The 27,662-nt window shown below is 45.3% G+C and overlaps 1 protein-coding gene across 1 annotated transcript in view; it reads right to left on the reverse strand.

Moving 5' to 3' along the window:
- Positions 1-26,920, reverse strand: part of C8B (complement C8 beta chain) — a 39,816-nt gene extending 12,896 nt beyond the window's left edge. The window contains exons 1-10 of the mRNA XM_033115783.1: positions 26,844-26,920; positions 26,590-26,759; positions 20,233-20,389; positions 17,149-17,290; positions 15,016-15,157; positions 12,368-12,500; positions 10,078-10,275; positions 6,515-6,755; positions 4,353-4,481; positions 1,898-2,061 (exon numbers count right to left, since the gene is read on the reverse strand). Of these exons, the coding sequence (XP_032971674.1) occupies positions 1,898-2,061; positions 4,353-4,481; positions 6,515-6,755; positions 10,078-10,275; positions 12,368-12,500; positions 15,016-15,157; positions 17,149-17,290; positions 20,233-20,389; positions 26,590-26,681 (1,398 nt within the window). The 5' untranslated portion in view covers positions 26,682-26,759; positions 26,844-26,920. The remainder of the gene's footprint in view (positions 1-1,897; positions 2,062-4,352; positions 4,482-6,514; positions 6,756-10,077; positions 10,276-12,367; positions 12,501-15,015; positions 15,158-17,148; positions 17,291-20,232; positions 20,390-26,589; positions 26,760-26,843) is intronic.
- Between the last annotated feature and the right edge of the window lie 742 nt (positions 26,921-27,662).

Here is a 27,662-nt window from a genome sequence, read left to right on the forward strand (position 1 = left end):
TGGAAAGCAATTGCTCCTCCAGCTACCTGGTAAGCTGACTCTGCAGAGAAGAATTTGTCTAAGATAATGTGAAACCATCTGCAGTTTTCTCTTGCCAGAAGCTGCATGAAGGAGTGGGATGCCCAGAATGTATATTGCCAACTCCCGTTAGGAGTATACAGAGGAAGTGCTTAAAAACCTTCAACAATCCCTCTTTCCCTACTCCTAAAAACATCTCTGAGTCCCTAATCTCTTCTCCCCTTTCAGGCCACACAGCCCTTCTAGCACTCCACTGATAGCGGGTCTGACTTTCTACTACATCCCACATGTGCTGGGAAGCCTCTGTGCCTCCTGAAGTGCTGGATGTCTGGGGTTGTTTGCAGGCCTGCTTGAGATGCTTAGCACGCTAACATGACCCCCTCCCAAACCCCCCCACACAAACACACACACTATATATCATATCATATCATATCATATCACATCATATCATATATCATATGCTTGGCACTTGACATTCCCAATGCCCAGGCTGGCACATCCAACCTATTTAGTTAGGTAATCAGGGCAATCCAGTAATTCTCAGTTTTATATAAAAGATTCAGGGAAGAGCTAAGTAAAAAGTAAATACCAGGGATCTATTCTCCCCTGAACTCTGTTCTCCCCCAGGCCCATATGTGATACCAATCAATGTCACCATGCCATCAGCCAATCCCAGATTTCTCTGGAGCTGCCTGCAACCTGTGACTGACTTTATCCTTCTCAGTGCTCACGTAAGTGTCACTACTGAATAAGTGGCAGGAGAGAGGACCTGGATGGCAGCCTTCTTGTCCTGCAGAAACCATGCATTTGACATACAAATAAGAACCCTGTGAGGAACTGCCAGGGTTGGGAACTCCAGAGCCTCCCATCAGAGCTCCAGCCCCCCAACTCCCCTTCTTGGCTGCAAGACCAAATCTCCAGGGAGTGGACACGGGACCATCAACAACTGTCCGGATGACGGCAAGAGGAGGACAGGGTAAGATATGACATGGACACCTGCATGGTGTGTGAAGGCCCCACAGGCAAGGACCTGCCAGTGCTGACGTGTATGACAGTTGTGTCCTAGCAAACGTCTTTTTAGTTTAAGTTTGCACAACGGCTCTTGTTTGGTGGCAGGTGGTTGCGATCATTATTTTCTATTCATCAAACCCACAGGGAAGTCTGGTGGGGAGAGAAGAGGAGCAAGGCTCAGGTCTGGACCTAACAGAGATGCTGGAGCAGCCACAGATGGGAGCAACTTTGTGAACTTGATTTTTATCAGCCACAAAATGGAGAGAAGAGTACTTAATTTGCACTCTTGTGGGGGTTAGATGAAATAACACTGCAAAAGCCTCTGGCAGAGTGTCACGAATACAGTAGGTACCCAAAAGATGTTAGTGGTTAGCGTGATGTGTTACCCTGTCCTGTAAGATAGTTACGCCTGCATGTGTCTTACTGTTCAGCACAGACTGTCTTTCATCCTTGCACCTCCCTCTATTTTCCTCCAGTGCCTTAGTTCCTATCACATGGCAGGAACTTCGCAACGATTGGTTGGTTGCCTGGATGAATGTTTATATGAACAAATATCTGGATGAGTAATTCCCTGATGAAATGGAAACAATATCAATTTAAGAAGGCTGGAATTAGAGGCTGATGGTTAATTTTCTTTAGCACCTTCGGGGCCCAAGTGAATGGGAGTCAGGGGTCTCTAGTCTCTAGCTGGGGCTGACAGTGCATTATCATCAGTTCACTCCAGATACATTTTCCACTATAATGCATGTACCTCCAGATTAGGGCCTGGGTCTTATTGAGCTCTGTATCCCATACCCTGGCTCACACTAGCCCCTCTTAGCTGTTTCCTGAAGAGAGGGGGGTGGGTAGAACAGCTTCCCAACTGTACCTTAATTTTGATGATGTCCGGGTTGTACTGTACCGCGTCACCCCACTCCTGCATCAGGTCGGCAGTCGGCAGGTCCTTGTATGCCAGGGCAGTGATGTACTCACTGGCTCCTCCTCGCACAAGGACCACCAAGTCCTCTACCATGGTCTTCCTCTTATTTCTGTCTGATACGGACACAGAGACATGGCATGTCAGGGAATCTACTTTTGTACCTTGGGACTTACTGTAACCCAACCAATAACCTGGTTACCATAATATTCACTGGGCTCACCTTGGAGACACCAGTGGACAAGACACATCCCTGCCAGCAAGGGAGTCATGGTGCAAGGGACAAAAGGCAGCTCACCCAATCACATATGACACAAGTTGGGGGCAGGATAAGGAAGGGACATTTATTCTGAGCATCTATAAATGCCAGTCACTAGTGAGTCTATGGAAGATAGATATCTGTTAGCTAGGTAGGTAAATAGAGAGACAGATAGATAGATGGATTCATATACAGATAGATTGATAGGTCATAGACAGGTAAATAGATTGGTAGATAGATTATCCAGCATTTACGTGTCAGTCACTAAGTGTTGTACATGTATTAACTCAATCTTCACTATGAAATGGGAACTATGTAATCCGTATTTTGCAGATAAGATATCTTAGGCACCGGATCGAAGGAATTTACCCAGATAGATCTGCCCAAGCTTTAAGCTCTATCACTTCTTTGTGTGGGATGACAAATGTTGGGAAATTTGTAAAGGCTGAGCTCTGCATGCAATAGATATCCTCTCAAGAGTGTCTTCTATAAAGTAATTATTATTTTGACTTCTCATGGAGTTTCCCAAAAAGCACTGAATCACATCAGTGAGTTATTCCCATTCTAACTTGTCTACAGGCCCAATGTCAAAAGAACTGGTGTAAAGTGACTATTTAGCTTTGAGCCTATAACACTTGAGCATCAATTAAAGGGAGTCCTGTATACAGCTGGTAGGAGGGTAAGTTGGTACAACCATTTTAGAAAACAGCTCGGCATTAGCTAGTCTATAAAAAGTACATACTCAACCACCCAGCTATTCTACTCCTAGAAACGCTTGCACATTGCACCAGATGATTAAGAATGTCAGGGCAGCACTGATTATAATTGCTTGAAATAGAAAATAACCCCAATTCCACATTAAAATGGACAACACAAAATGTTATACGCATACAATAAAACACTATGCAGTGATGGAAATGAACTAACTATAATTACACAGAAAAACATGATGTTGAATGAAAAAGAAACAGAACTGAGAAGATTCCATTCCATCCGTATGAAGTTCAAAAACAAGCAACACTAAGCCATCCTAGATAGTGATACATATGGGTGGTAAAACTATTAAGAAAGGAAGAACATGTTTAATGCAGAAGTCAGGGTGGTGTTATCTCCAAAAGGAAGGGAGGAGTTGTGATTGGCAAGCATTTCTGGGGGTACCTAGCAATGTTGTATCTAGTGACCTGGATGAGGGGTTACTTTACAAGTCCTCTTCAAGGAGCACCTATGTTTTATGCATGCTTCCCTACGCAGGACACATTTTCTAACCCAGCCCCACCACAATGAACACATAAACAACCATATCAACCACACATCAGTCACAAGAGCAAGAGATTGCTCTTAACCAGCAGTTATTTTTGTTGTTGTTTTGTTTCGCCTGTGGAACTCTTTCTTTACATAAGCTTAGTCAGCAGAGCCGATGAAGGAGACCTGCTCGGTGTGCAGACGGGTTGGGGACTAGAGCCCTGCTGGTGGATCAGCTTCTTTCCTCCTCCACTCGCTGTGTTGATCCCAACTCCCTTGTATGGCTTTCAAATTCTCTGCTCCTGAGACACCTGGCTCGATACCTGGTTCACTACATCCCTCCCATCTTTCCCATGGTCTGTCCTGCCATGTGGGCTCTGCTACAGGATATGTGCCTTTGCCTGCTCTTTTAGTTTCCGTATCGCCCATTGCCTTCGGTAAGGACTAGCCTCCTCACCTGCCTCCGCCACCTTATCCACCTGCCCCAGATCTCAGCATCCTACCTCTAACCAGGCCAACTCCCAGCCCCCAGACTAAATTTCCATCGCTAGGTTTTGTTTTCCCTGCCTAAAACACAACCTTGATACTTTACTCCTCCGTGGCAATTCAAATGGTCTCTCCCTTAGGAAACCGACACTGGTGCTCGGGGTTTGGTGCTTATCCCTGTCTTGCCATTGGTTCTTTGTGTGCCTACTTCATGTGAGCACCAGGAAGACAAAAACACAATTTTATTCATTTTCATATGATCAGCACATAGTAGGGGCTAGGTAAAATTTTAATGAATGAATGATTATTTTAATTAAAATGTTTGGAATAGCCAATATTTAGCTTAAAGACAGACAAGACTCCTGGGGGTGGTAGAGGGAAAGATGAGAAGCACAGAAGTCACGTGCCCTCGCCACTCACCTTTTATTTCCTTCAGAATACCCTTGCATATGGCCAGCGACACACCCAGCTTGAGGTAGACCACTTCCAAGTTACCACCAATTCTAAAGCCAGCTTGGGCACAGGCATGGACATCCTTAAGAGAATAATCTGCAGGAAGCAAGAAAACAGACTCATGACCTAACAGTAATTTATCCTGTCCCTTTTCCTATGATAGATTCCGGAGGCCTACCCTTCCTGGATGTCATGAGGCCATACAGGTTGAAATAAATGGGTGGCCAGCCTGATGACAAGAAAGGCAGGCAGCTACTGCACCAGGGCAGAGACCTCATAAGAGATCAGTGTCAGTTTCTCCTTCCAGTCTCCTCACAGACTCTGAGGGGTTTTGCTGCCCGCCAAAGGGTGGGAGTGCTGAGTTCTTTTCTAAACCTGTGGTTTCTTACCAAGTCTCTAGGGACTGATCCGGGGAGTAGAGGCTGCTGCCATCTGTCTGCCTTCCTCTGACCTACGCTGCTCTAATCTTTGATGTAGTTGAAAGAGCTTGTTCGTTGATTAATTGACGTAATGCACATAATGTGTCTGGTATGGTACCTGGCCGAGAGAAGGAGACCATTTCCCTTATTTCTTCTCTATTTTTGGATCGTTTCCCACTTGGCCCTCCCTAATTCTCCCCACGGCCTCCTCCTCCCCTGGGCTTGCTGAAATCTCAGGTGTGACTTGTAAGCACCTTTCTGCAGTACTTTGAGGCCAGTGCAAGGACAAGAGAGGAATTTTGACTACTGTGGTTGTCTAGTAGTGTTAGTGTAGATTAGTTTTCCCCCAGGCATGTTCCTTGAAACATGAATCCCATGATAACCTCTCTTATAATTCTTATACTTAGTAAGTTTTATAAGAAAAAGGGCTTCTGTGGGAAGGAAGTGTGACTAATGTTGTATCAGAAGAGGTGGAGAGGTTATTTTATGGCAGTATGCTTGTGAAAGTAGGATCTGTTACGTTTCCCCAACTTATTTTATCACAGAGCTTATTTGAGGAAGTACAAAAAGCAGTTTTGAAACCCCTGGTATGGAGAAAGGTACCCTCGATTTTGGCAAGACTGAGGCCACCATGACATTGTTTTACATTATGTACCGTGTGTCTTCTATCAAGTACCCTGGAATTACAACCAAACCCTGGCTCTGCCACTGTAAACTGCATGACCTAGGGCAGGTCACTGAAGCTGACAAGTGCCATGCTGTTTGAAAGAATACTGGATTGGGAAGCAGGAATCACATCTTGGACTTGTAGTTGATTCCAACTGGGAAGACCTGTAATATCTGTATGGAGAACAGATTGTAGAGGAGGAATGGGAGTTGAACATTGGTTTGGACGCTATGCTAATAATTCACAGCCTTGATATTTAAAGTGTGGTCTGTGCATCGGCAGCATGGACGTCACACCAGAGCTTGCTAGAAATGCAGAATCTTGGGTCTCACCTGAAACTTACTGGATGAGAATCTGTGTATTAACAAGATTCTCCGATAATTCACATTCACATTTTGAGAAGGACTGGTCCCGGGGTGAGCGTAAGATCGTAATAGGTAAAGATAGAGAGAAAATATAATTTTGGGGTAGAGATGATGGAACTTGCTCATAGGTTGAAAGGAAAGTAACATAATCAAGGTTGACTCCTAGGTTTTTAGCTTGAGCCCCTGGTTGGATGGTGGAACCATTCTGAGATGTGGATGACAATGGAAGTAACATATTTCGGTAAGAAAAGCAAAAGTTCTCTTTGGGGGCATGTTAAGGTTGGGATGATTGTTAGTCATTTGGATGGAGATATCAAGGAGGCATTTTGACATAAGCTCTTGGTTGCAGAGGAAAGACCCAGGATGGGTACATAAATTGGGAGTTCTCTGCATGTTAAAGGCATTTAAAGCCATGAGATTAGGTGCTGTTGTCTGGAGAAAGTAGGTGTAGAAAAGAGGACTGCCCAGACAGAGGGCTGGGTGGAGGACCAACATTAACAAGTTAAAAAAAGAGGAGGAATCTGCAAATGCAACTCAAAGTATAGCCAGGGAAGGGGAAGGAAAACTAGGAACACAACTTACAACTCTTCTCCCAAGAACGAATGAAAGCCTCTCCCCATCAACGCACATAGTTCATACGTGACCCGTCAGGAAAGCCATGGTCCCTTGGCCGTGTACCTGCTTTCTCCATGGCCTCTTGGTTCAGAATGAGTGTGTATTCATAAATGCCCCCAAGCACGGCCTCTGTGATGTAGTGGGTCCCGAAACTGCGGAAGAGATCCCTGTACTCCCCGTAGCCATACTCCAGGGGCAGTTGCTTGACTCGCTGGAGGAATTCGTAATGGAGCATGAGGCTTCGGGATTTCAGCTTGTAATGTGCGACTTCAAGTTCGGAGCGTGCGTGCAGAAATTTGCTTCCCTAAATGAAATACCAACATGGGAAAACCAGACCTTTAAAGTTAGGAATCTGGAACGAGAAGATGAACTTTACAAATACCATCCGATGTTTTTGGCCTGGAGTCATCACTCTTATGATTCCTTTAGGATACTTGAGGGGAGATGGCCTCTCTGACAAGCTCTCAAGTCGCATAAATATTCGGATGTCCTTTGCAGCTTGGAAGAGCTAAGTCTTCCCTCAGCTCCTTACAGTAGCAAATAATGAGTGAGAAGGGGAGGTAGCCAGAAACAGACATGACAGGGAGCAGTGTGGGCACCTGGGGTCACTCTGATGGGAATCAGAGTTTGCTGACCTGTAGAGGCCACTTCTTTATGTTTTTCTAAAGAAAAGCCACTCAAGAAAGAGTGGCCACTCAAGAAAAAGTGGTGCTTTAGGAAGGCTAGACTTTGTAGTGTCTGGCAAGAGACAACAAACTACAGCTTGCACACCAAATCAGTGTCTGGTTTTGTAAATAGAGTTTTATTGGAATACAGTCAGGCCCAGTTGTTCACGCCCTTAGCTGCTGTCACACTACAATGGCAGAGCTGCATAGCGGCAACAGAGCCCTCTGGCCTCACGAAGCCTAAAATATTTCCTATCTAGCCCTTTACAGAAAACGTCTGGTGACTCCTGGCGTGAGGGATCGACTGAAAGATGGTGATACTGGATGAAGTACAAACATCCAGGAGGTATTCATACAACCTGAGTTGGGAGGTTCCTATACGGCGGTGGAGGCAGAGGAAAAGATGCAAAGGTGGAAAGTGTCTGGGAGGTACATTCTGCCTCTCTCTTAAAACTTGGAGCCAGCTTGACCTTCAGCTCTATAAAGCCTTGCCAGCTCTGGTACTGCCGACCATCCAGGCTCCCTCACTGGTCCCTGCCTTGCGCTCACCCTGGTCTGGTCCTGCCCCAATCACTCATGACTCCCTTCTTCCTTATCTTGCTAACCCCAGCAGTCACTAGGTGCTCTGTTTATGATTTTTCTAAATATTTGAGGTTTCACCTCTTCCTTGGGCTGTTATATTCCCCACTGATCTCTCTTCTGTTTCTAGTCAGCCTTCAGTGCTCCAATCAGAACGGACATCTGTAAATTCTGATAGTATTATAATGCCCTTTTGGGTTTAAAACAAAACCCTGTGCTGACTCTCTAGCACCTCCAGAATAAAATCAACTACCTTGAATATAAGAGCTTCACAATCTGTTCCCCAATAGTCTCTCTGGCTTCCACTTCTACAGCCTTCAAGTATTTCTCCCCATACCTTAGCATTTTCCACCACCCACACATCAAGCATCATCCAACTTCTCACTGTTCCCCAAACCTGCCATTCTCTTTTATAATATAATTTTGCATGTGCTATTCCTTATGCCTGAAATGCTGTTCCCACTCCTTTCTGCTAGAAACACATCTCCTCATACTTTAAATCCCTGCTTAGTTGTTGCCACCTATTTGATATCATCTCTGAATTTCCTAGACACATACTCTATTTTCCAGGCCTGCATTTCACTTCACTTCTATTTCCTTTATAGCATACACCATGCTGTATGATGACTGATATTAAAAAATTAAGAATAAGTTATCTGCATATATGTTTACTTCTCCTACTAGACTGTGAGCTTGAAGGCAAGGATCATGTTATATTTGTCTTTAGGTTCCTAGTCTCCAGTTGAGTGCCTAGCACAATGTGAGCACTCCACAAGTGACTATTTGAACCAGGGAGGTGGGGAAGGAGGGAGAGAGAGAATAAGAAAGGGAGGGAGTAAATGGAGGGGACCCTTCATTTTCTCTCCTAACAAGGTACATTCCTTTTAATTTGTCCTAGCCCTTCATCACTACTATATTTCAGTCTTGAAATGGATGTCTACAAAGTGCCACCCTGAATCTAAAACAAAACAAAACAAAACAAAACAAAGCTTCTGCCTCCAAGGAGCTCACAGCCTAGAAGACAAGGAAAATAAACAAAGGCAATTATAGTCTAATTAATGTGTACTACTTATTTTCTGCTAGTTGGTATTTTAGCAGCAGAGACCCTTCTGAACCCCTCACCATTTCTTTTTTCTCCTATAAATTGCTGTTGATGTGTAGTCTTGGTCTCCTCCATGTACCTCTCAGATTAATTTTCTGTCATGTCACACCCATGTTGAAAACTCTCAGAGAAGAAAATGCACCTTCTTCATTCTGGAAGGTAAGGTGCCTCACAACTGCCTGTTACCTGTTCTCCAAGCTCATATCCCCTTACTCCCCACTCCAATTACTCCTCTTCCATCAAGGGCTGGGCTTTGACCTTCATCTTCTGAGCAATAGGGAGCAGATGATATGATTAGATTAGCATCGTAGAAACATTTCTCTGGCAGCACATGAATTTGAAGGGGCAAGATGGATGACAGGAGACGCTTTAGGAGGGCAGAGCAAGAGATGAAAGGGCCTGAGCTAGTTAAGATATAATCAGAGTTAGATGAACAAATACTGAAGAGTGATACTGAAGGATGTGATGACCAACAAATGTGGAAATGAAAAGAGAGCCAAATTTGACTCTGAAATATTCAGACTGGAAAAGTAGAAGAAAAAGAATGATATGTCACACAGAAAATTTAGGAGGAAGAAGTTGCTTTGGAGTGTGAGCAAGGCACCCCGGTCCTGAGGTCTCCAAGAGTGAGGGGTGCAGGTCAGAGCCTAACAGAAATGTTAGAAGCAGAGATGAAGGTTCACGGCTTGTCCTTGTACAGAAGGCAGGTGAGTAGAAGAGGTCACCTGGACTGGCTGGAGAGTAATGAGGGAAGATGCCACAAACTAAATGAAGACCAGGTAGGGGTATTAGAACCCAGGAAGGGAACTGATAAGGAGCAGGAAGAAAGCAGGAGAAACGGGTGTATGGTGGTGGGGTCAATGCTACCACATGCCCCCAAGAAGTCAGAGAAGAGGTCTCCGGTGACATCCCAGAGAGGAATGTTAGCTGAACGTTTGTGATGGAAGTCAGATTGCTGGGTTTCAAAAGTCTCCAGGGATGAAGTGGTCTAGCAAAGCTACAATCTTAAATTCATGAAAACCAAGGGGAGAAGCTTATTAGAAAATGAGAGTAAATAATTAGAGAAAGGCTGCCTGGTCTTTCTAAAAAGTAAGTTAACGTAAGACCATGCTATTTTGTGTGTGCGTGTGTGTGTGTGAGTGTGTGAAAAGATTTTCAAGAGAATAGAAATATAATTGGTGGCTAGGACTAGTAGTAATGTGGAATATAGACACACACTAATGGGTATAAAAATTCCAATGAATACACAGAAATTCAAGAGCCACAAAAGGGGTACTTACTGTATGAGCAAATCGTTTAGTTCTGGAAATCATACGTTGGCCAATATCACTTGCCAGGTTCATGCCAAGTTCAAATACTCCAGGTATTTTAAAACCAAAGCTGAAACTAAACTTTCTGGCTTCTGCTTTTGAGACATTACGCTCGAAATCTGAGTAGGATTCATATTCTGTCAGCGCAAATTCATATTTTCCTTGGGTCTAAAGGAAGAAAAAAGGAAATGTTCCTTATTTCATTTGATTCATATCAGGTCCGTACACGTCAACAAATATCCACGGTACTATTCCTATGTACCAGGTGCTGGACTAGGTTCTTAGGATACAGAAAACTCAGAGCCACCTGTGCCCCACCCCCAGGGCTCTTGATCCAGTAGGAGAGACAGATGTGTTCAGATGTGGAGTGATAGTCAGAGGCGAGTGCTTGATTTGGATTCCAACTGGCAGAAAGGTAGGAGAACATTTTGGGCTGTGGACTCGGCTTAGGTCACCGTATGGAGGGCGGAAAAGGCAGGCTCTATTCAGAAACTGCAAGGGGCTCTAGAGGAGTTGTATCAGAAGATGCAAGAGTGTTGGCCTCAAAATGCTGAGGCTTCTGAATGACTTGCTCTGAAATTGGACTTCATCTAAACATGAGCCAACACAGGAAATAGCCGAGCCGCAGGAAGATCATTATAGAACAATATCGTGGTTGGACGGGGAGGGACGAATTTTGTGTCAGGGAGACAGGCCAATGGGGAGGCTGTCAGAGAAGTGCGGGTGACATGTGACGAGGGTCTGGTCAACAGCAGTGCAGTGGAGATGAAATGATGGCCAGGAAAGAGCCTTTGAGAGAACTTGGCAGAGCGATGTGCTTGAAAATCAGCGCTGACCGTCCTGTGCACAGGGGAACTGCCAAGGGTCCTGCCTGGGTGGCCTTGGAGTGATCAGTCTCACACTGTGTCCACTCCCACCCCATCAGCTTCTTGCAGTTCCCAAAACACCTTAGCTGCCAGGGAAAGACAGCAAACATGGTTCTGAGTGTGGCCTGGAGGAGGGCTGCCTGACGTGGAACGCGTCACTGCCGTTTTCTAGTTGGGTAACCTTGGCCATGTGACATAACCTCTCCATGCCTCGGTTTCTTCCCGTGTAAAATGGAGACAATAACTGTTCCTTCTTTGGGGCTTGTTCCGAGAGGTGAGTTTCTATGGGTAAAACACTGCAGTGCCTGGCACAGCACTCAAAAAACATTGGCTATGAAGAGAGGAGACCTCAAAATATATATCCTGCCTGGGTCAGGAGCTATTTTAACCTGGATGATAAATGGCTGTTCTAACATGCTCCCTTGAGGGGAGAGGCTGTGGAGACGGCACTGTTACTGCGGGGGAGGGTGTGTTTGTCCCTAGGCTCATTTTTTTCTTTTCTTTTTTTTTTTTTTTTAGCTAATCAGTATGTGTGGGGAGAAGGAGGACAGGGTGGTGGCTTCACCTGCAGGACTGCACAATTTTAGAACTGGAAACTACCATCCAGGTTATCTAGTCCACCGACCCCCATTTTACAGATGAGGAAACTGAGGCCCAGAGTAGAAAGGGGACTGAGCCTGAAGTAACACTGGGGCCGGTAGTGGAGCCAGGCCTCGAACCCCAGTGTCTTCCCCTTAGATCTTAAGTGTGTGTGTCTTACAGTAACAGTCTGTTCTAAACCCTATTCTCTGTGAGATTGCTTTTAAGTCTGTATGTTAATAATAACAGGCTTATACTGGTAGAGCATTTTATAACTTCCAATGCTTAAAGCAATGCCTGGTTCTCATAGGAAGGGCTTGGTAACAAGAAGAGTTAACATTTCCTGAGGACACACCACGTGACCAGGTACTGTGTGCACTGAGCATTTCCACACAATATTTCACTAATCCTCTCCCTGCAGGGAAGAACCTTTATAACTCCCAATTTAAAGGTAGGAAAATGGAGGCTCAGCGCATTTAGGATGACACAGGTGGTAAATAGCTGAGCCACCAGGTCTGTGAGACTCCAAATCCCAAGCTGTACTTGTCTTCATGGTAGCTTTGCATATGACTGTCAGTACAGTTTTTGCTACTGCCACTACAGCTGTTACTATATACAGCACATCCGCCTCACTACTGTGTCGAGGAAGGAAACACCCATTTTACACATGAAGAAGTGAAGCTCAAAGAGAAAACGTGATGCCCCCAAGCTCTCCCCGCTAGCAGGTGGCAGGTCACGCCTCGGATCCACACTAGCTGGCTCCTCAGCAAGTACTCGTTCCACTGCCCGGCAGTGGCTTCCTGGCTGTCACCTACCTGTGGGGTGTAGCTTTCCACGTTGTAGGGCTTCCTAAACCTCGTGTTCAGTATGTAATGGGGGGAACACCCACCGCCGTAATACCTGTGATCGAGAACCGGGCCCTCCAACCTATTTGTGAACAAATTAATCCTGCAGGGAAAACATGGAGAGGCAGAAGAGGTATGGATAAATGGCAGGTTATGTCATTCCAACTGGCAGACCTGTGAAATGGTACGCGGGCTTCCAGAATTCCTTGGCACAACATTCAAGGCCCTGCATGCGTATCTGGTTGAAACTAGCTTTCCCCCTTCATCTCTGGCCACTCCCAACCATTACCACATACCCTACTCCCTAGACATTTGGACAGGCCTGCGCTTCTTCCAATCTGCTCTGCTCCTTGTCTTATGTGTAAGGGCTGTTCCCTGTGCCTAGAATGCCCTTCCCGCCATTCAGTGTTTTCTCTCTTATACATCTGTCTTTCAAGGTTGAGCTCTGTCATTGCCTGTTGTGGGAAGTCTTCACTGACACTTGTTGTACCAAGCTGGGTAAGAAGCTCTCATAAGACCCCGCGTTTGCTCCATGCATGCATTGGTTGTCCTGTACTATTACAGTGGCCTTACAAGGATGGTCTGGCATAACAAGTAAGAACATGGACTCTGGAGCCAGATGCCTGGAGTCAAACCCCTTCTGCCATTTATGAGTTACATGACCTTGGGCACATCAGTTAACCTCTCTGTACCTCAGTCTCCCCATCTCTAAAATGGGAACAAGGAGAAATATCTACCTCATGGGGTTGTTGTGCGGAGTACATGTGTCCTATTTGCTAAGTGCTGAGAAAACTGCTTGGTCCATGATAATGCTCGTTATTACTTATGTGTCTGCTGCCCCCACTGGACTGTGCACTCCTTGAAGATGGTGGTTTTCTTCTGAATCTCTGTATGACCTGTATCACAAGACACTAATGATCACTTATTGAGGGTCTAACTGGAAACAGACAGTAGTGGGTGGCTTAATGTAATACCTTATTTAATGTCCCTGAAACCCTGGGCAAAAAGGATGCCAATCCTGTCTCTAATGAGACATTATTGCTCACAGCCTCCTAAGGCAGGTCTCCATCTGGAACACCTCTGACGACTACTAAAAGGTTTTTTGTTTTTTTATTGAAAGCAGCTCTGTCGCTTTTCAGCTTCTGCCCATTGGCCTGGGTTCTGGTCCTAATGGAATTGTCTTAGGCTCTCTTTCCTGTGACAGTCTCATGTATCACAATAATGTATATTTATTTATTTTATTAAACACAACGTGTTGCTCACTTTGTAGAGGCACCGTAATAATCGATGTACATATACTTACTCATTGAGTCCTTATGAGGATATGACCTTACGAGATAGGTATCATTATATCCATTTTACAGATGAGGAAAGTGAGGGACAGAGAGGGTGACTGACATGCCCAAGGTCTCACTATCAGCAGTAACTGGTGGGGCCAGGATTCAAAGTCTGAGGGTCTTGTTCAAGAATAGAGTCTGCATTCTTCCTACCACACACGCTGCCTCTCACTTAATAGTGTGTTACAATCACATGAGTTTATTCAGTCCTCATAGAACTTGGAAGAAGGGCATTACTGACTTTCTTTTACATATGACAAAACTAAAGCCTCACATAGACAAGTGCTTTACCTGAGGTCCTGGAGCCAGCAAGCTACCCCTCTGCCTCCTCCTGTAGGGTTCCAGTCAGACTCTACGGCTGGCTCTGAATGTCCGCTCTGAATGACAGCGGTGACCCCTGGAAACTGTCTTAACTTTTGTAGGCCTCAGTTTCCTTACTGAGGAAGTGGGGATTATAGTAAGTAGCTTAAAAGGTGGTTTTGAGAGGAGGTCTTCCCCACACGAGGAGTCTCCCTCTCAACCTTTAAGGATCGAGATTTCCTATTTGTTTAGGAAGAAGGTGAATTCCATTCAGGGTCACCGTTCTCCCCACACGGCATTACATACAGTGATTTTTAACACATGTGATGGGAAGCTCTCACTCTTCCTCCTGGAGGCTGAGAAGCTGCAGGACATGGCAGAAGCGCAAACACCTGGCCAGTGTGGTCCCTTCTGACTGTGCACGTCTGACCTCGCCAGAGGACTGGGGTAACTCAAAGATTCCCAGAAGCTTGAAACACAGGTTGACTGCAGACCCATCCTGGGAATCCATTCCTTCACTAACTACGTAGAAGATTCTCCTCTGGGCCAGACTCTGTGCTGGGGCCTAGGGTTACAGAAACAGATACAAACTCCTACACAACTTGTCAATAGGATTCAAAGGCAAGGCTTAGAAAGCACCTTGCGCAGTCACAAAACAGGAGTGAAACAAACATTGATCCTCAGCCCTCACGGGGAGCCCTTGGGGTCTCCACCCACAGCTCTGTCCCTAGCGTTCCTAACTCAGTCCTCCTTGCGGCCCGTGTCTGTCCATGGGACAGGGGACGTGCTCCTGGAGCTCCTTGGAGCTGTCCTCACAGAGCACCACAAACATCCACTTACTCTACCGTCTTTTGTCAGAAAGGAAAAAAAGAGCAACTCTGTTCCTAGGAGCTCCCCTCCTCTCTTTTCCATAGATCGTGTGCCTTTCCAGTTAATCGTGTGCCTTCCCATTTCTTCCCACGAGAGAAACAAGGAACGTACCCACTGGCCAGACTGCCAATTGCCCAGTATTGCTCCATTCCTTGCTGACACTTTCTGTAAGTCCTTTTACAGTTTGCCTCATCTGACTGGTCTCCACAATCATTGTCCCCGTTGCAAAGAAGTCTGCGGTTCACACACCTCCCTGGGATGGAAAACAGATGTCACACGCAGTCATGTGGCCGTTAAGAGGATGGAACATGGCACGAGCACCAGATGCTTTCTGCACCTTTAATGCCCTGCTTTGACTAGTCCTCGTGTATCAGGGAGCGTTGGTAATGGCACTGACAGGTCATTCCCGCAAAGAGGCCAGTGTTCTATGTCTGAAAGCACTTTGAGGGGTGATTATTAAGGGTGGGGAAAGGGAAAGTGCCCAACGGTCAGGGGTGGAGTGGCCAGACAGGAAGGAAGTCTGGACTTCCCCCTGCCCCCGCCTGAGGCCGGGGAAGAGAGGTGGGTTTGCTGGTCCTACAAGTGGTACTAGCTGTGTGACCTTCCACATGTTACCTAACCCCCTGCCTCAATGTACTTATCTGTAAAATAGGGAGGTCATCATACCTATCCCCTAGGGTTGCTGGGGATTTAAATGAATAAATAGAACAGTACCTACTCATAGTACGTGCCTGATAAATGTTGTTATTACTATAATTAGTGTTTTTGTGGGCCAAGGGCACATTGCCAGTAAATATCTGCAGCAGGATTGGACCCTATAACTGTCTAATCATAAGTCTTTCTACTAAAAAATACCACCTACAACACAATAGCCATTTCGACTATAAAAATCATTGGACTAATTGCTTTGAATTATTTGCAGCATTTTTGCTGCCTTTAAACTTGTTTCCCTACTGACTGTTTCCTTTCTTATTTGTATATTCTTGGGGGATAAAGCCCATAATACCGATGACCCTGTTTCCTTAGATGTGTCTGGTCACTTTTAACCAATGTTCTTGGGGTATTAAAGGCAGAAGAATAATAATCTGGTCTTCAAATGTTTCTTACGAGGCACTTAAAGTAAAGCCTGCCTGAATAGCCATTATGGCTTTGGTCAGAATCGTGGAACGCTGGCCATAATGAGTCCGTGGACACACTGTAAAAAAGTCTATCAGATTTATTGGATGGAAGTTTGCATCTGCAATAAGCCCTCGAAATTGTTCTAAGAGTCCCTAAATCTTGAAAGATCCCAAAGCACAGTACACATGGATACAGGTAACGTAGCGTGATGCAACTCCCACCTAGATTATTTGGGTCAACCCACTCTCTTATTTTTCCCAGACACTTGGAGAAATAGAGAGGCATATGTTTGCTTGAATTAGCCCAATGAAGGAGCTGAAAAGATAAGTGTTGACTTAATTCTGCAGCTGATGATAATTCACTTGTGTGCTCCTTACTTCCTTTGTCCTGTTTGTCCATCCACCTGTCCTGTGTTTCCTTCCTTCCTTTAATCAAAAATGTTTTAATCGACTATTTTATGGAGTTGGGGTTATGCTGGACTTGGTGATATAGAAATGCAAAAGACAGTGACTGTCTCTTCAAAGATTTTTCAGAGATGAATGATGCTAATCACCCTTATTTAACTGTTTCAGGCTCTCCCTGAGCCTCCGAGGAAGCCAGCAGAGCTCACAGTCTGCAAAAAGCTTTCACAGCCATTGTGTCACTTGATGCTTATAACAAATTTGTAAGGCATTAACATCACTTTTGATTTTCTGTTGAGAGAACCAACATGCAAAAAGGTTAAATGACTTCTCCTAAGTCACCAAGTCAAACTGAGACTTGACTCAGAATTTCTGATTCCAGCACACCCACTTTGGGTATTTTTAAGGTCAGTGAATGTGATTTGAATTCTCAAATGTCTAATTGCAGCTCTTTTACTCACCTGTTGTATGACCTTGGGCAAGTAACTTCCCCAAGTCTCAATTTATTAATTTGTAAAATGGGGATAATAATAACACCGATGTTATAGGATTGTTTTTTTATGAAGCAATACACGTAAAAGGAGGTCAGAGATTTGAAGACAAGGAGGCTCCCTGACCTAACACAGGAGCCTGATCTTCAGCACTCGGAATGGCCAGTGCCACCATCGTCACGTGCCATCACTTAATTTGCTAGCTTTTCCATCCCACCCGTGTCCCGTTATACCTGTCTGTGCACACACAAAGCCTTCACATCGCACTTGACTTCTGCAGAGTGCGTTGGTAACACAGTCTTCAGCTTCCTTGTCAGAGAAGTCGCATGGTTCCCCATGGAACTGAGAGGGCCGGAGCAAGACCGCATGTCTGTACTGGAGCAGAGAGGAACGCGGTGAGCCAAGGGCAGAGCCTCAGGGGGCTCGGGAACGGAGGGATACGTGCGTCAGGATCTATGTTGCGATGGGCAGTGTTGGTCTGACTATATCAAGTAGCCTGTGAACTCTCTGAGGGCAGGGGCCTCGCCTCTGCAGTGATCAGTCAAGACCTCCTGAATGTGGGAAAAGCATGAGCTTTGGAGTCAAAAGGTAGTAAGAAGATTGATGTGGCCGGTTCAATAACACAAAACCACCATCTCTCAACTTGATTACTCCCATGGGCTGATGCAAGTATTCTAATTTATTCAGTATGTTATAAATGCAAAAGTATGCACTTGGGAGCCACAACTGTCGCTGATACTTTTTAGTTAGGTGATGCTGGGAAAGTTAGTTAACCTCTATGATCTCAATGTACTGATCTTGACAATGAAGATCCTGAGTTACCTAAATGTACGTTTCAGAGTTTCAATGGTATATATGAGAGGTATATATGAAATCTTGTCTGGTACGTAGCAGGCACTCACTTTATTGTTATGTAGTTTTCTCTTTTATTGTTAATGATGTTTTGCAGTCCATCTTTCTCTATGTCTACCTTCTAGTTTGTTTATTCCAGGAATATTGATTGAATTTCCAAAATATTGATTGAGCCACCCAGTGGTAAAAGAATAGGCATCATTTATGCTTGCTTTTGCTTGTTTTTAATTATAATTATGCCTGCTGGACTGCTCTCAGACACGTCACAGATGGTGGTGGTAGGCACCCCACTGTGACGACGCCGTGCACAGGGTGCCATGGTAGAGGGAGGACAGAGTGCCTTGTAGACTGTTAGAGGAATCCTCGATGCAAACTTAGGAGACGGGGAAGTGACGTCTGAGCTGAGACCCAAAGGATGAGTAGAAATGTCAGGCAAACATGGAGAGCTGGTGTGAGGAGAGAAGAGCAGTCCAAGTGGAGGAAATTTCTGTGCCAAAGCTGGGAGACTAGAGAGAGTGTGCCTTGTTCCCAGAAACGAAAAGAAATTTGTAATGGATGAAGGGAAGAGTGCAAGAAGGAGAGTGGCAAGAGATGAAGGGAAGCATAGCCAGGAGCAGGTAATGCAAAGCCTTCCAGGCCTCAGGAAGTTTCGATTCAGTATTTTATTATGGGGCAATGAGAAACCACTGCAGGGGAAGGAAGTCATCAGATCTGGTGGCTTCTAAATGCTAGTTGCAGTCAGATTTTGGGGCAACAGAAGGGGGCAAACTAGGCTAGCAGCCCCTTTGCAGAATTGCGTCTTAATTAGCCATAGTTATTACTTGTACAGTATCTAACAATCTAATAAAGGACAGATAGACAACCATTCACCCATGCTCCTTTGCAGTTCCAGAGGGTCTTTCTTCCTGGAAGGCAGTACTGGCAGGACAGAAATAAAGTCTGCAAAAAAGACTAGCCCCCGGCGCCAAAGACAAAATGGGTTTGAGGAGTGCAGAAATGATAGAAAGACATCTCCCAATTCCAGTTGAAAGGTTTTGATGAACTACCAGCCGAGACCCTGCAGACAGAGATGATGTCCAGCTAAGGGAAGTGTGTAGCAAACTCTGAGTACAGGGCTCTGGATGGCTGGATGAATGGATTACTCACGCTGTGTCTTCCTGGTTCACGGTGAAGATGAAGCAATTATCCAGATAATTGGATCAATGTTGATAACTTCAGCAATAAAGCCTACTTTGAGAACTGAATGATCCTGCCTGGCTCTCCACATTGATCCAATTAAGTGTGTAACTGTCCTGGGCCTACTTCCACAGCCCCTTTAGGGTCCTAGCCCATGACTGGTTTGGTTTTCCAAGGAGCTGGGGAAATGACAACTGTTCTCTGACACATCTGCTGCTCTCAGAGTTGGGATCCTAGGTCAGCCCTCCTGTGACAAGGGACCCTAAAGGACAAATACTACAGAGACTGTGTGATTTGATTGGTAGACAAGAAGCCCATGGCCTGTATTTGCTACCAGGTGAACTCAAGAACTTATTTACCTGCTCTGTGTCTCTGTTTACCTATTTGCCCAACAGAAAGTATCATAACTGTTCTCTCTTCCTCACAGAGATACCAGAAAACATAATGAGATCAAACAACACGTATTTATAAAGCGCCCATCATGTGCCAGAAATTGGCCTGCACACTGAAGATAATAGAACTGAATACACCTTTAAACGCTCACAGCTTAATAGTAAGGCAGATAATAAAAGAAAAGTAAATGATAAAAGCTAGCATATGGGAGGCATAGGGAGCTATTACAGCTCATAAAAGGGTGCCTATCCAACTGTAAATGGGGCTGAGAAATCAGGGAAGGCTCCTCAAAAGTGGTGGCCCCTGAGCAGAGCTTCATCTTCTCAGCAGGTGTTAGCCCGTGAAGGACATGGGAAAGATCGCTCCTGTGAACATAGCATGAATAAAGGCAGCCAGATGTGTGAAATGGTCAGCCAGATACAAGTGTCCCGGGTGCTGGAGTGGTGGCATTTTATGGGGACTTAGGCCAGGTCTAGGTCTGAGGACTTGACTACCACAAGTATGGACTTGATCCTAAGAGCCACACGCAGGTGGCTGGTTTTCTGAATGGTTTCAAGCTGGGGAAAGACAGGCCAGACTTGCATTTTTGATGCCACCCACTGGTTGCACCAGGAAAGATGGATTGAAAGAGCAAGTCTGGAGGTAGGAAGCCTCATTGGGAAGCTGTTAACATGAGCAAGGACAGACGTGTTTGAAAAAAAAAAAAAATACACAAAAAAACCCCGAAAGATCAAAGAAAGAATTGACTTGCTACTTGGAAGTACAGAGGAATAGAATTCATTAATTAAATCAGTTAACATTTACCAAGGTCCTACTATGTTGGGAGTGCCTTAGCCAACAGGGCTGAGGCTTAGGGGTCCTGGACGCTTCGAGCTCTCCCAGGCCTAGGTACTTACCCTTTTCTTCTGGCAGGGATCACACTTGGTCCAGGAGGACCAGCTGGACAGCTCACAATCAATAGGCAGCAACGTGACATCCACACTCCGGGTCTGCCTACTCTTGGCAAGGCTCTCGTTGATTGCATTTGACTCAAGAAAGTGTGGTCTTTCACCTCTAAAAGGTCATCATGAGAGAAGGGAGTCAAGTATCAGAAGGGAATTAAGCATACCGATGACCTCCTATCTATCCATTCAGTAAATATATATTTCCCCAGTTGTGCAAGGCTATTAGTTTATCATTCAAATATAGGTTAATTCATCCAACAAACATTTATCGACTAGTCAGTAAGTGTCTCACATTATGGCTAGCTGTGATCGAATGAGTATTGAACTCTGATCGGAAGACAGTCCGTCCGCAGCTGGGTCATCTTGGTAACCTGTGTGAGCTTCCCTTTTCTCATTTATATAATGAGATAATCATACCTACCTAACAAGGCTATTTCTAGGATTAAACAAGAAAATGCACGTGAAAGTACGCTATGAACTCTAATGTGCTGCAGATAGGCAGAGAATCCAACCACAGCTGGTGTGGGATCGTAAGCAGTTCTCTCCCACCTCTGAGCCTCTGTTTTCTTCCCTGGAAAAGGAGAGGTGTGGACTAGACAATCTTGAAGGTGCCTCTCATGTTAAGAGTCTATGAAACACTTGCTGGGAACAAACCATATTCAGGGGACTGTGCTACAGGGGACACACAGAAATATAACACACGGGCTCTGCCTCTGGAACTCATAGTGTGTCCTAGAATAGGAAAGGAGAAACATGTCTCGTGTCTGAGCTCTTCTGGAATCCATCCAGCAGGCAAGGTTTATAAGCACACAGGCTCCACGGCCAGAGCTGTGCTTTAGGAGGTCACTGTGACTGCAGTGGAGGCTGCACCGGGGTGGGGAGCGCCTAGAGGCAGGACAAGCAGGCAGGTGGCTCGTGTAGTCATCGCAATGAATGATGTGAGCCTGAACAACGGCAGGGCCAGGGGAGAGAGACTGGGGAGGACAGACGCTATGAGACTTTTCTCAGGTGGAATGGGTAGACAGGGCGGGGTAATTAGATGGGGTGTGGGTTAGAGGGAAGAAGGGCTTTCGGTTGAGGCTGGTTTCTAGCTTGGGTGTGTGGGCAGGTGGGGAACCCAGGCACGAAGCAGCTTCTGGGGGGCAGATGTGGTTGGGGCATGCTGAGTTCCAGGTGCCTGTATACAGAGCACTGATGTGGACTCATTCAATAAATGCTTCCTACATGGTTCTGGAACGCGGGAGAGAGATTCGTGTGACACACAGACCTGCATACAAAAAGCTGTGGGAGACGATACGCCTGTTGAGAGGAGAAGCAGGAGTGTCAGCACCACCAGCAAACAGGAGAGACGGTGCCCTGCCAGGCCAGGGAGCAGAGAGTATGCAGAGGGGAGTGGGGGATGGGTTGAGGACGGTGTGGGGAGGTGGAGATGACGTCACATCTGTAGAGCAGTCAAGCCACACGAGGCTTGAAATATGTCTAGAAGATGAGGCCGCGCTTCTTGCTGAGTTCCTGACACTCAGTGGGACATTCAGTAGAAGAGTGAATGCATGAGCGTGTGATGTAATCTATCTAGGCCTCCAGTTTCCCCATGTAATGTGATGGCTATATTACGATTTTGGTTTTCCTTTCATCTGAAAGAGTGTATAACACTGTAAGATTCTTTGTGACACGTGTTTCTTTTCCAGGCAAAAGAGAAAAAAAAGGTGAAGAGAAGAGAAAGAGTAGGAAGATTTGCTGAGCACCTGGGACATGTCAAACCCCGTGTGAGATGTTTTACCCATGCTGTCTCGCTGATTCCCGACAGCCATGCTGGCAGGCCGCTATGGAACACTCCCACCTGGGCAGATGAAGGAAATGGCCTAGAGTCCCACAGCTCAGCTGGTATGTGGTGGTCTGGGCTCTGAGCTGAGGTCTGCCTGACGTGGCAGTCTGTGCTTTGTCCCTTGCTCCATGCTGCCTGGAAGGGATCAGGCCAGCATCCACTCGACCGTCCCCTCTGTATCCCTGCACAGTCTCTTTCCTCCATGCCCAAGATTAAGTCATTAGGGAGAGCACCACATAGTCTCCACCATCTCCAACACACACTGTATCAACTCCAGACAAGGTCATTAACAATACATTCTCACTTGGCAGAAGTCCTAAAAAGAGGATCATATTAACTATAGCAGAATCCGTCTCTGTGACCACCCTAGAGACCAGCAAAAATCAATTGCCTAGTAAAGTTGGATCTTTAACGAAAGGTCAAAGACTCGCCTGGAAACCACAGGTGGATACTTTAAAATGGTTACTTGAGGCAGGATGCTGCACGCCCCCGTGGGAAGTGGGGGGAGGTGCTTCAGAAAGTGCCCTTTCTACTCATTTGCCCAGGTTTGACAAAACAATATTGTCTGTGATTTGGCTTCTCCGAAGTATGTATTTGACAGCACGGCAGGGTATCCTCTTCCTGTTTCAACTAAGAAACAGTCACATTGTGTTTTTAGCAACTATCCACAGGATGCCCGGCCACAGTTGAGACAGAGCGGATGAAGAATGTGCACACACACTATCAAGAGTCATAATTCTTTCTTTCTCTGAGATTTGAAAGTCTATTAATGGGCAAGATGATCGCTCACAGAAGGAACTTAGGAAAAAGTAGTTGTCACCAGCAGATCTCTCATGTTTGCACCCAATTTCCATCACGGAGATGGCAACATAAGAAGTAATCAGCTGAATAAATAATATGTTTGTAAATTACGTTGGATAAGATGTGTGTGGTTTATGAGTAGTACAAAATGCAACGCTGAAAGAAAGACTAGCATTAAATTGCATTTTAATTCCTGGGACTAGCATGGTACCATAAGGACAGGCCCAGGCAGGGCCTCCATGTATGGTTACCACACACGCCGTTCATGCCTACGCATTTCTACAGAAACAAACCAGATGGACATTTAGACCAACGGACTTGACTTCTGTTATTCAAAAGCCTCTGTATCTTTCTAATGCTGAAAAACTAAATATGCTTAGAGAAGTACAGAAAACAAAATAATAAACACTCATGTACTCACAACCCAGGATTGGCAGTTGTTAACATTTTGATATATTTTCTTTAGTCTTTTTTTGTTTGTTCGTTTTAATAAAAAATAACCCTATAAATCTGACATCTGAAATCACACCAGCCCCAGTTCCATTTTCCTCTTCAGAGGGAACTATTGTCCTGAATTTGGTATATATCCTTCCAGTCTTTCAAATAATTTTACATATATACATAAGGCATAGCATTGTTTTTGCGTGTGTTACTCATACTGTACCTATTATTCAACAGCTTGCTTTTGTCAGTCAGCATTGTATTTCTGAGGCCTCCTCACACTGACTCATAAAGAGATCCAGTTCCTTTGTTTTATTTAGATGTTCCATCATAGGACATATATTGCATTCGATTTGTTCTTTTTCTTTTTAAAGGATATTTCTATTTCCCCCATGTCTGGCAATTGCAAATAATGCTACGGTGAACATCCTTCTACGCGTCCTTGGAACAGAGACCTGTGCATCAGGACTGGAGCGGATGTGCCTCTATTTGAGGTGCATGGAACGGTGTTGTCAGTATCAGGACATATTTCACTTGGTCCCTGTCTCCGACTCTCTTTCCAACAGGAGTCTCTGATCAAAATCAAGGTGGATCCATCAAGTCCAGCAGGATCAGATCAGCTGTAAATGGTGAGCCACCAGTTTACACAGATGGGTGCGTCAGTACGTGTTGGCTTTCTGTAGAAATGCCCTGACACAACAACTTTCCTGTCCCCCAGTTGGTTAGGCAGCTGCCTCCCCTTTGCAAATAGCATCCTTCCTCTCTGCTAGAAGGGGCGGCTCCTGGGTGGCAGATTTTCAACTTTTCCTTTTCTCTGTCGTTTGCTGTTGCACACATGAAATTTGAAGCAACATCTCAAGGCAACAAACATGGGGCCCGGAGATAGAGAGATGTCCTGGGAGGGTAGCAAGCGAGATGCACGATGCAGGAAAAGAGGGCATAACACATGAGTGAGAGGCAGAAAGCTGCAGGGGCACACGTGGGCTCTGGAACCAGAAAAAACAAGCAAACTGGGCTTGAATCCATATTCTATCAGACAGTAAGTGAGTAGTCTTGTGGCAGTTACATTCTCTCTCCAAATCTCAGCTTTTCTCTCTAAACTGTAAACAATAGCCCTTGCCTCAAATAGCTGTGAGGATAAGAGCTAATGTATCTAGTAACTGGCACAGAGTGGCTATAAATAAATAATAGGTCTTCTGACAATGTGAGCATTATTTCATCTGACTTGATTACAAGAGTAAGTAGAAATGAAAACATTTCTTAGCTAATATGAAGGAGGTCTTAGCGTTCTCTGTTCCAGACCTGTAAGCTATTCTTTCACTTCATGTATGGAAATCAAATAAGTGGCATGTTGAAGGCTGCCCCATGAGAATCAGGGGTGGAGGCCAGAGCACTGAACCTGTACTCAGGTAAGGATCTGAGACTCACAAAACATGAATGAATGTCTCCTCTTTGTAGGACCAATCTGTTCTGCATGGTGTGAGTAAGAGACAACACCCAACTCATGGCATTGCTGGAGGGTTAAACAAGGTTTCCCGACCTGAACTCTACCCATCCACTCACATTTGCACTTTCTACCTCTGAGTGAACTTCCTAATACGTATATAACTATGATCGCGTAGCTCCTTTACTTAAAACCCTTCAATGGTTCACCATTGCCTAGACGGTAAGGTACAAGCTCCTTACCTGGCACCCTGGCACCTCTCCATTCCAGCCATGATCTGACTCCCATTCCATCTCATCTCTGGTCACTCCTGACCTTGGTCTATGCTCAGGGCTACTGAAGTAGACTTGCAGCTTTCAGAACAAGCCAGGCTGTCTCTCATTCCCATGGCTTTGTCTATGTGCTTTCCTCTGCCTAGAACACCCTTCACCAACCTGGGCCATTTAGCAAACACCTATTCCTATATGAAGATTCAGCTCCAGCACCATCTCTTCTACAAGTCTTTCCAGACCCCAGGCCCAGTAGAGCTGGTCACTCCCTCTCATTTCCCACCTGCCGCTGTACGATCTCTTGCAACAGTACCCAGAGTACACAGGGGCTCACGTGTTGGCTTTCTTCACGAGGACATGAGCCCTTTGTGTCTTTTTCATCTCTGTATCCTCCGAGGCCAACAGGGAGCCTTGTACAGGGGTCAGTGCTGTGGGTAGAGTTGCTATGATCCCTGGGAACCCACTATTCCAGACACATTTCCTTGGATCCTGAATGCTTCCCTGGGCATACATAGTACACACAAGGAAGGCTTTGGCAGCTTGAGTCTTCTTAGCGCCAAGGTAAGATTCTTGATGATCATAAGAGCTATTGTTTATCGAGAGCCCAGTGGGTCGTGCCTACTCCTTGTGCTGGTCTTGCTGTGGTTCCCAGTGGGAGGGCTGAGTGCTCAGCAGAGCTGAGACCAAGGGTGTGTCCAGTGGGTCCTACTAGTGCTCTTCACATCAAGTGAGAGGTTGTGCCCAGGTAGCAGTTACGTACGGACTGAATAAATGGCACCAACCGCCCTTCTTCCCACAGGACTGCCAACAAGGAGGCCTGAAGCCTGAGGGCTTCCACCCCTCATGGTGAGGACTTCTCATGCACAGAAAGATCTCAAATTGCTAAATCACTAGCACTTCTTTTACTGGAACCCAAGTTTGGACTTTCACTCAGGTTAAGTTTGAGCTTTGACTCAGATATTTTCTTTAGCCTATTTTGCCTCTTACTAACAGATACAAAAGAAAAATTGCGAAATAAATCATTTAGCATTTAACTGCTGGGAACATCTGGTGTGTGTGTGTGTGTGTGTGTGTGTGTGTGTGTGTCAGAGAGAGAGAGAGAGAGAGAGAGAGAGAGAGAGAGAGAGAACCCCCCAAAACTGGATTGATGAACAGGTAGAGTAGGTCACTCTCATATAGTAAAATCATCGATATGAATTGGCTAATTTTTCCATATATAACAAACCTCTTTTGCATAAAGAATCACACTGAAGCTTTGTTCAGACTACAGAACAACTACCTTATTCTTCTTAGCATGACACAATACATTTAAACATGTCAATTTTTTATGGGAACTTTTGTTGAAGCCAGCCGCTCGGTTCCACAATCGTTTGAAGAGATGTGTTGATATTTTTTATCAGATGCATGCAAACTGCTTCAAGAGATGTTCTTTATTCAATAGGCAAGTGACAAAGAGACGGTCAGCATTATGTGGCTTTATATTCCTTGTCATATTAATGATCAGGGAATCATTTGTAACTGTCACTTACCTGGAGCCAGGCAAACTGAGACAACCCAAAGCAGCACAGAGAAGAAACAGCTCTGCCGGCACCCTCCAAGCCCATGTCCTGGATGTCTTCATTTTCTTGAGGTGACAGGAGACCCAGCTGAGGCACCCAGATCCATGCAAAGCCTGCACAGGGAGTGCCACCGTCAGCTTCTGTCCCCATAGAGCAAACAGTTCAGCAAAGTAAACAACCAGTGACTGCAAACCCCTTAGACTTTGCACAGATAGACAATTTACCTGTGACTCTGGAAAGCAATGAGAACCGTAGCAAACTCTGCAGCACCCGGGTTTTTATTCTGAGAGAACAGACTGTTAGGTAAGCAGCCGACAAGACAGGCTGTGGGGCAATGAGGACAGTGGGCTCCAAGCCCAGACTGCCTGGGTTCAGATTCTTTCTATGCCACGTACTAGCTTTGCAACCTCAAGCAACTTACTTTCCCTCTATGCCTCAGTTTCCTCACTTGAAAAATGGTGAGAATTAAACACATTAACATGAGGAAAGTGCTTGGATCAGGCCCGTGTGGAGGACTCGGACATGGGAGCTATTGTTACTTGGTGGAACCCAGGGCTTGGAGTCAGACCAAGTTTTAAATTCCAGTTTTGCCTTTTTCTAGCTATGTGATTTTGAGCAAGTTGGCAAGAAGCTGTAGAACTCTACAGCCCAGCTACCTGGGTTCAAATTCTCTCTGTATGTTTCACCAGCTGTGTGACCTGGAGCAAATTATTAACTTCTCTGGGCCCAAATTTCTTCACCTATAAAACAGGGTTCACAATAGTACCCATCTCATGGTGTTGATGTGAAGATTAGATAAATCTAAATATTTAAAGCACTCTGAACAGTGCCGGGCACGTACTATGTGCTCTCTCCGTAACTGACTGTCTCTGATTCTGCTTCCTCATTGGGAGGGCTATGCCTGCCTGTCAGGGTTGGGAGGGTCAGATGAAATGCTCAATGGGAAAATGTGTCACAAACAGGCATTATAAAAATGATAACTCTAAGAGAATAATTAGCCAAACATGTGTTGTTATGATATAACTTATGCAGAACTTCACTGT

Source organism: Rhinolophus ferrumequinum, chromosome 9 (genome assembly GCF_004115265.2).
Source record: "Rhinolophus ferrumequinum isolate MPI-CBG mRhiFer1 chromosome 9, mRhiFer1_v1.p, whole genome shotgun sequence".
Lineage (NCBI taxonomy): Eukaryota > Metazoa > Chordata > Mammalia > Chiroptera > Rhinolophidae > Rhinolophus > Rhinolophus ferrumequinum.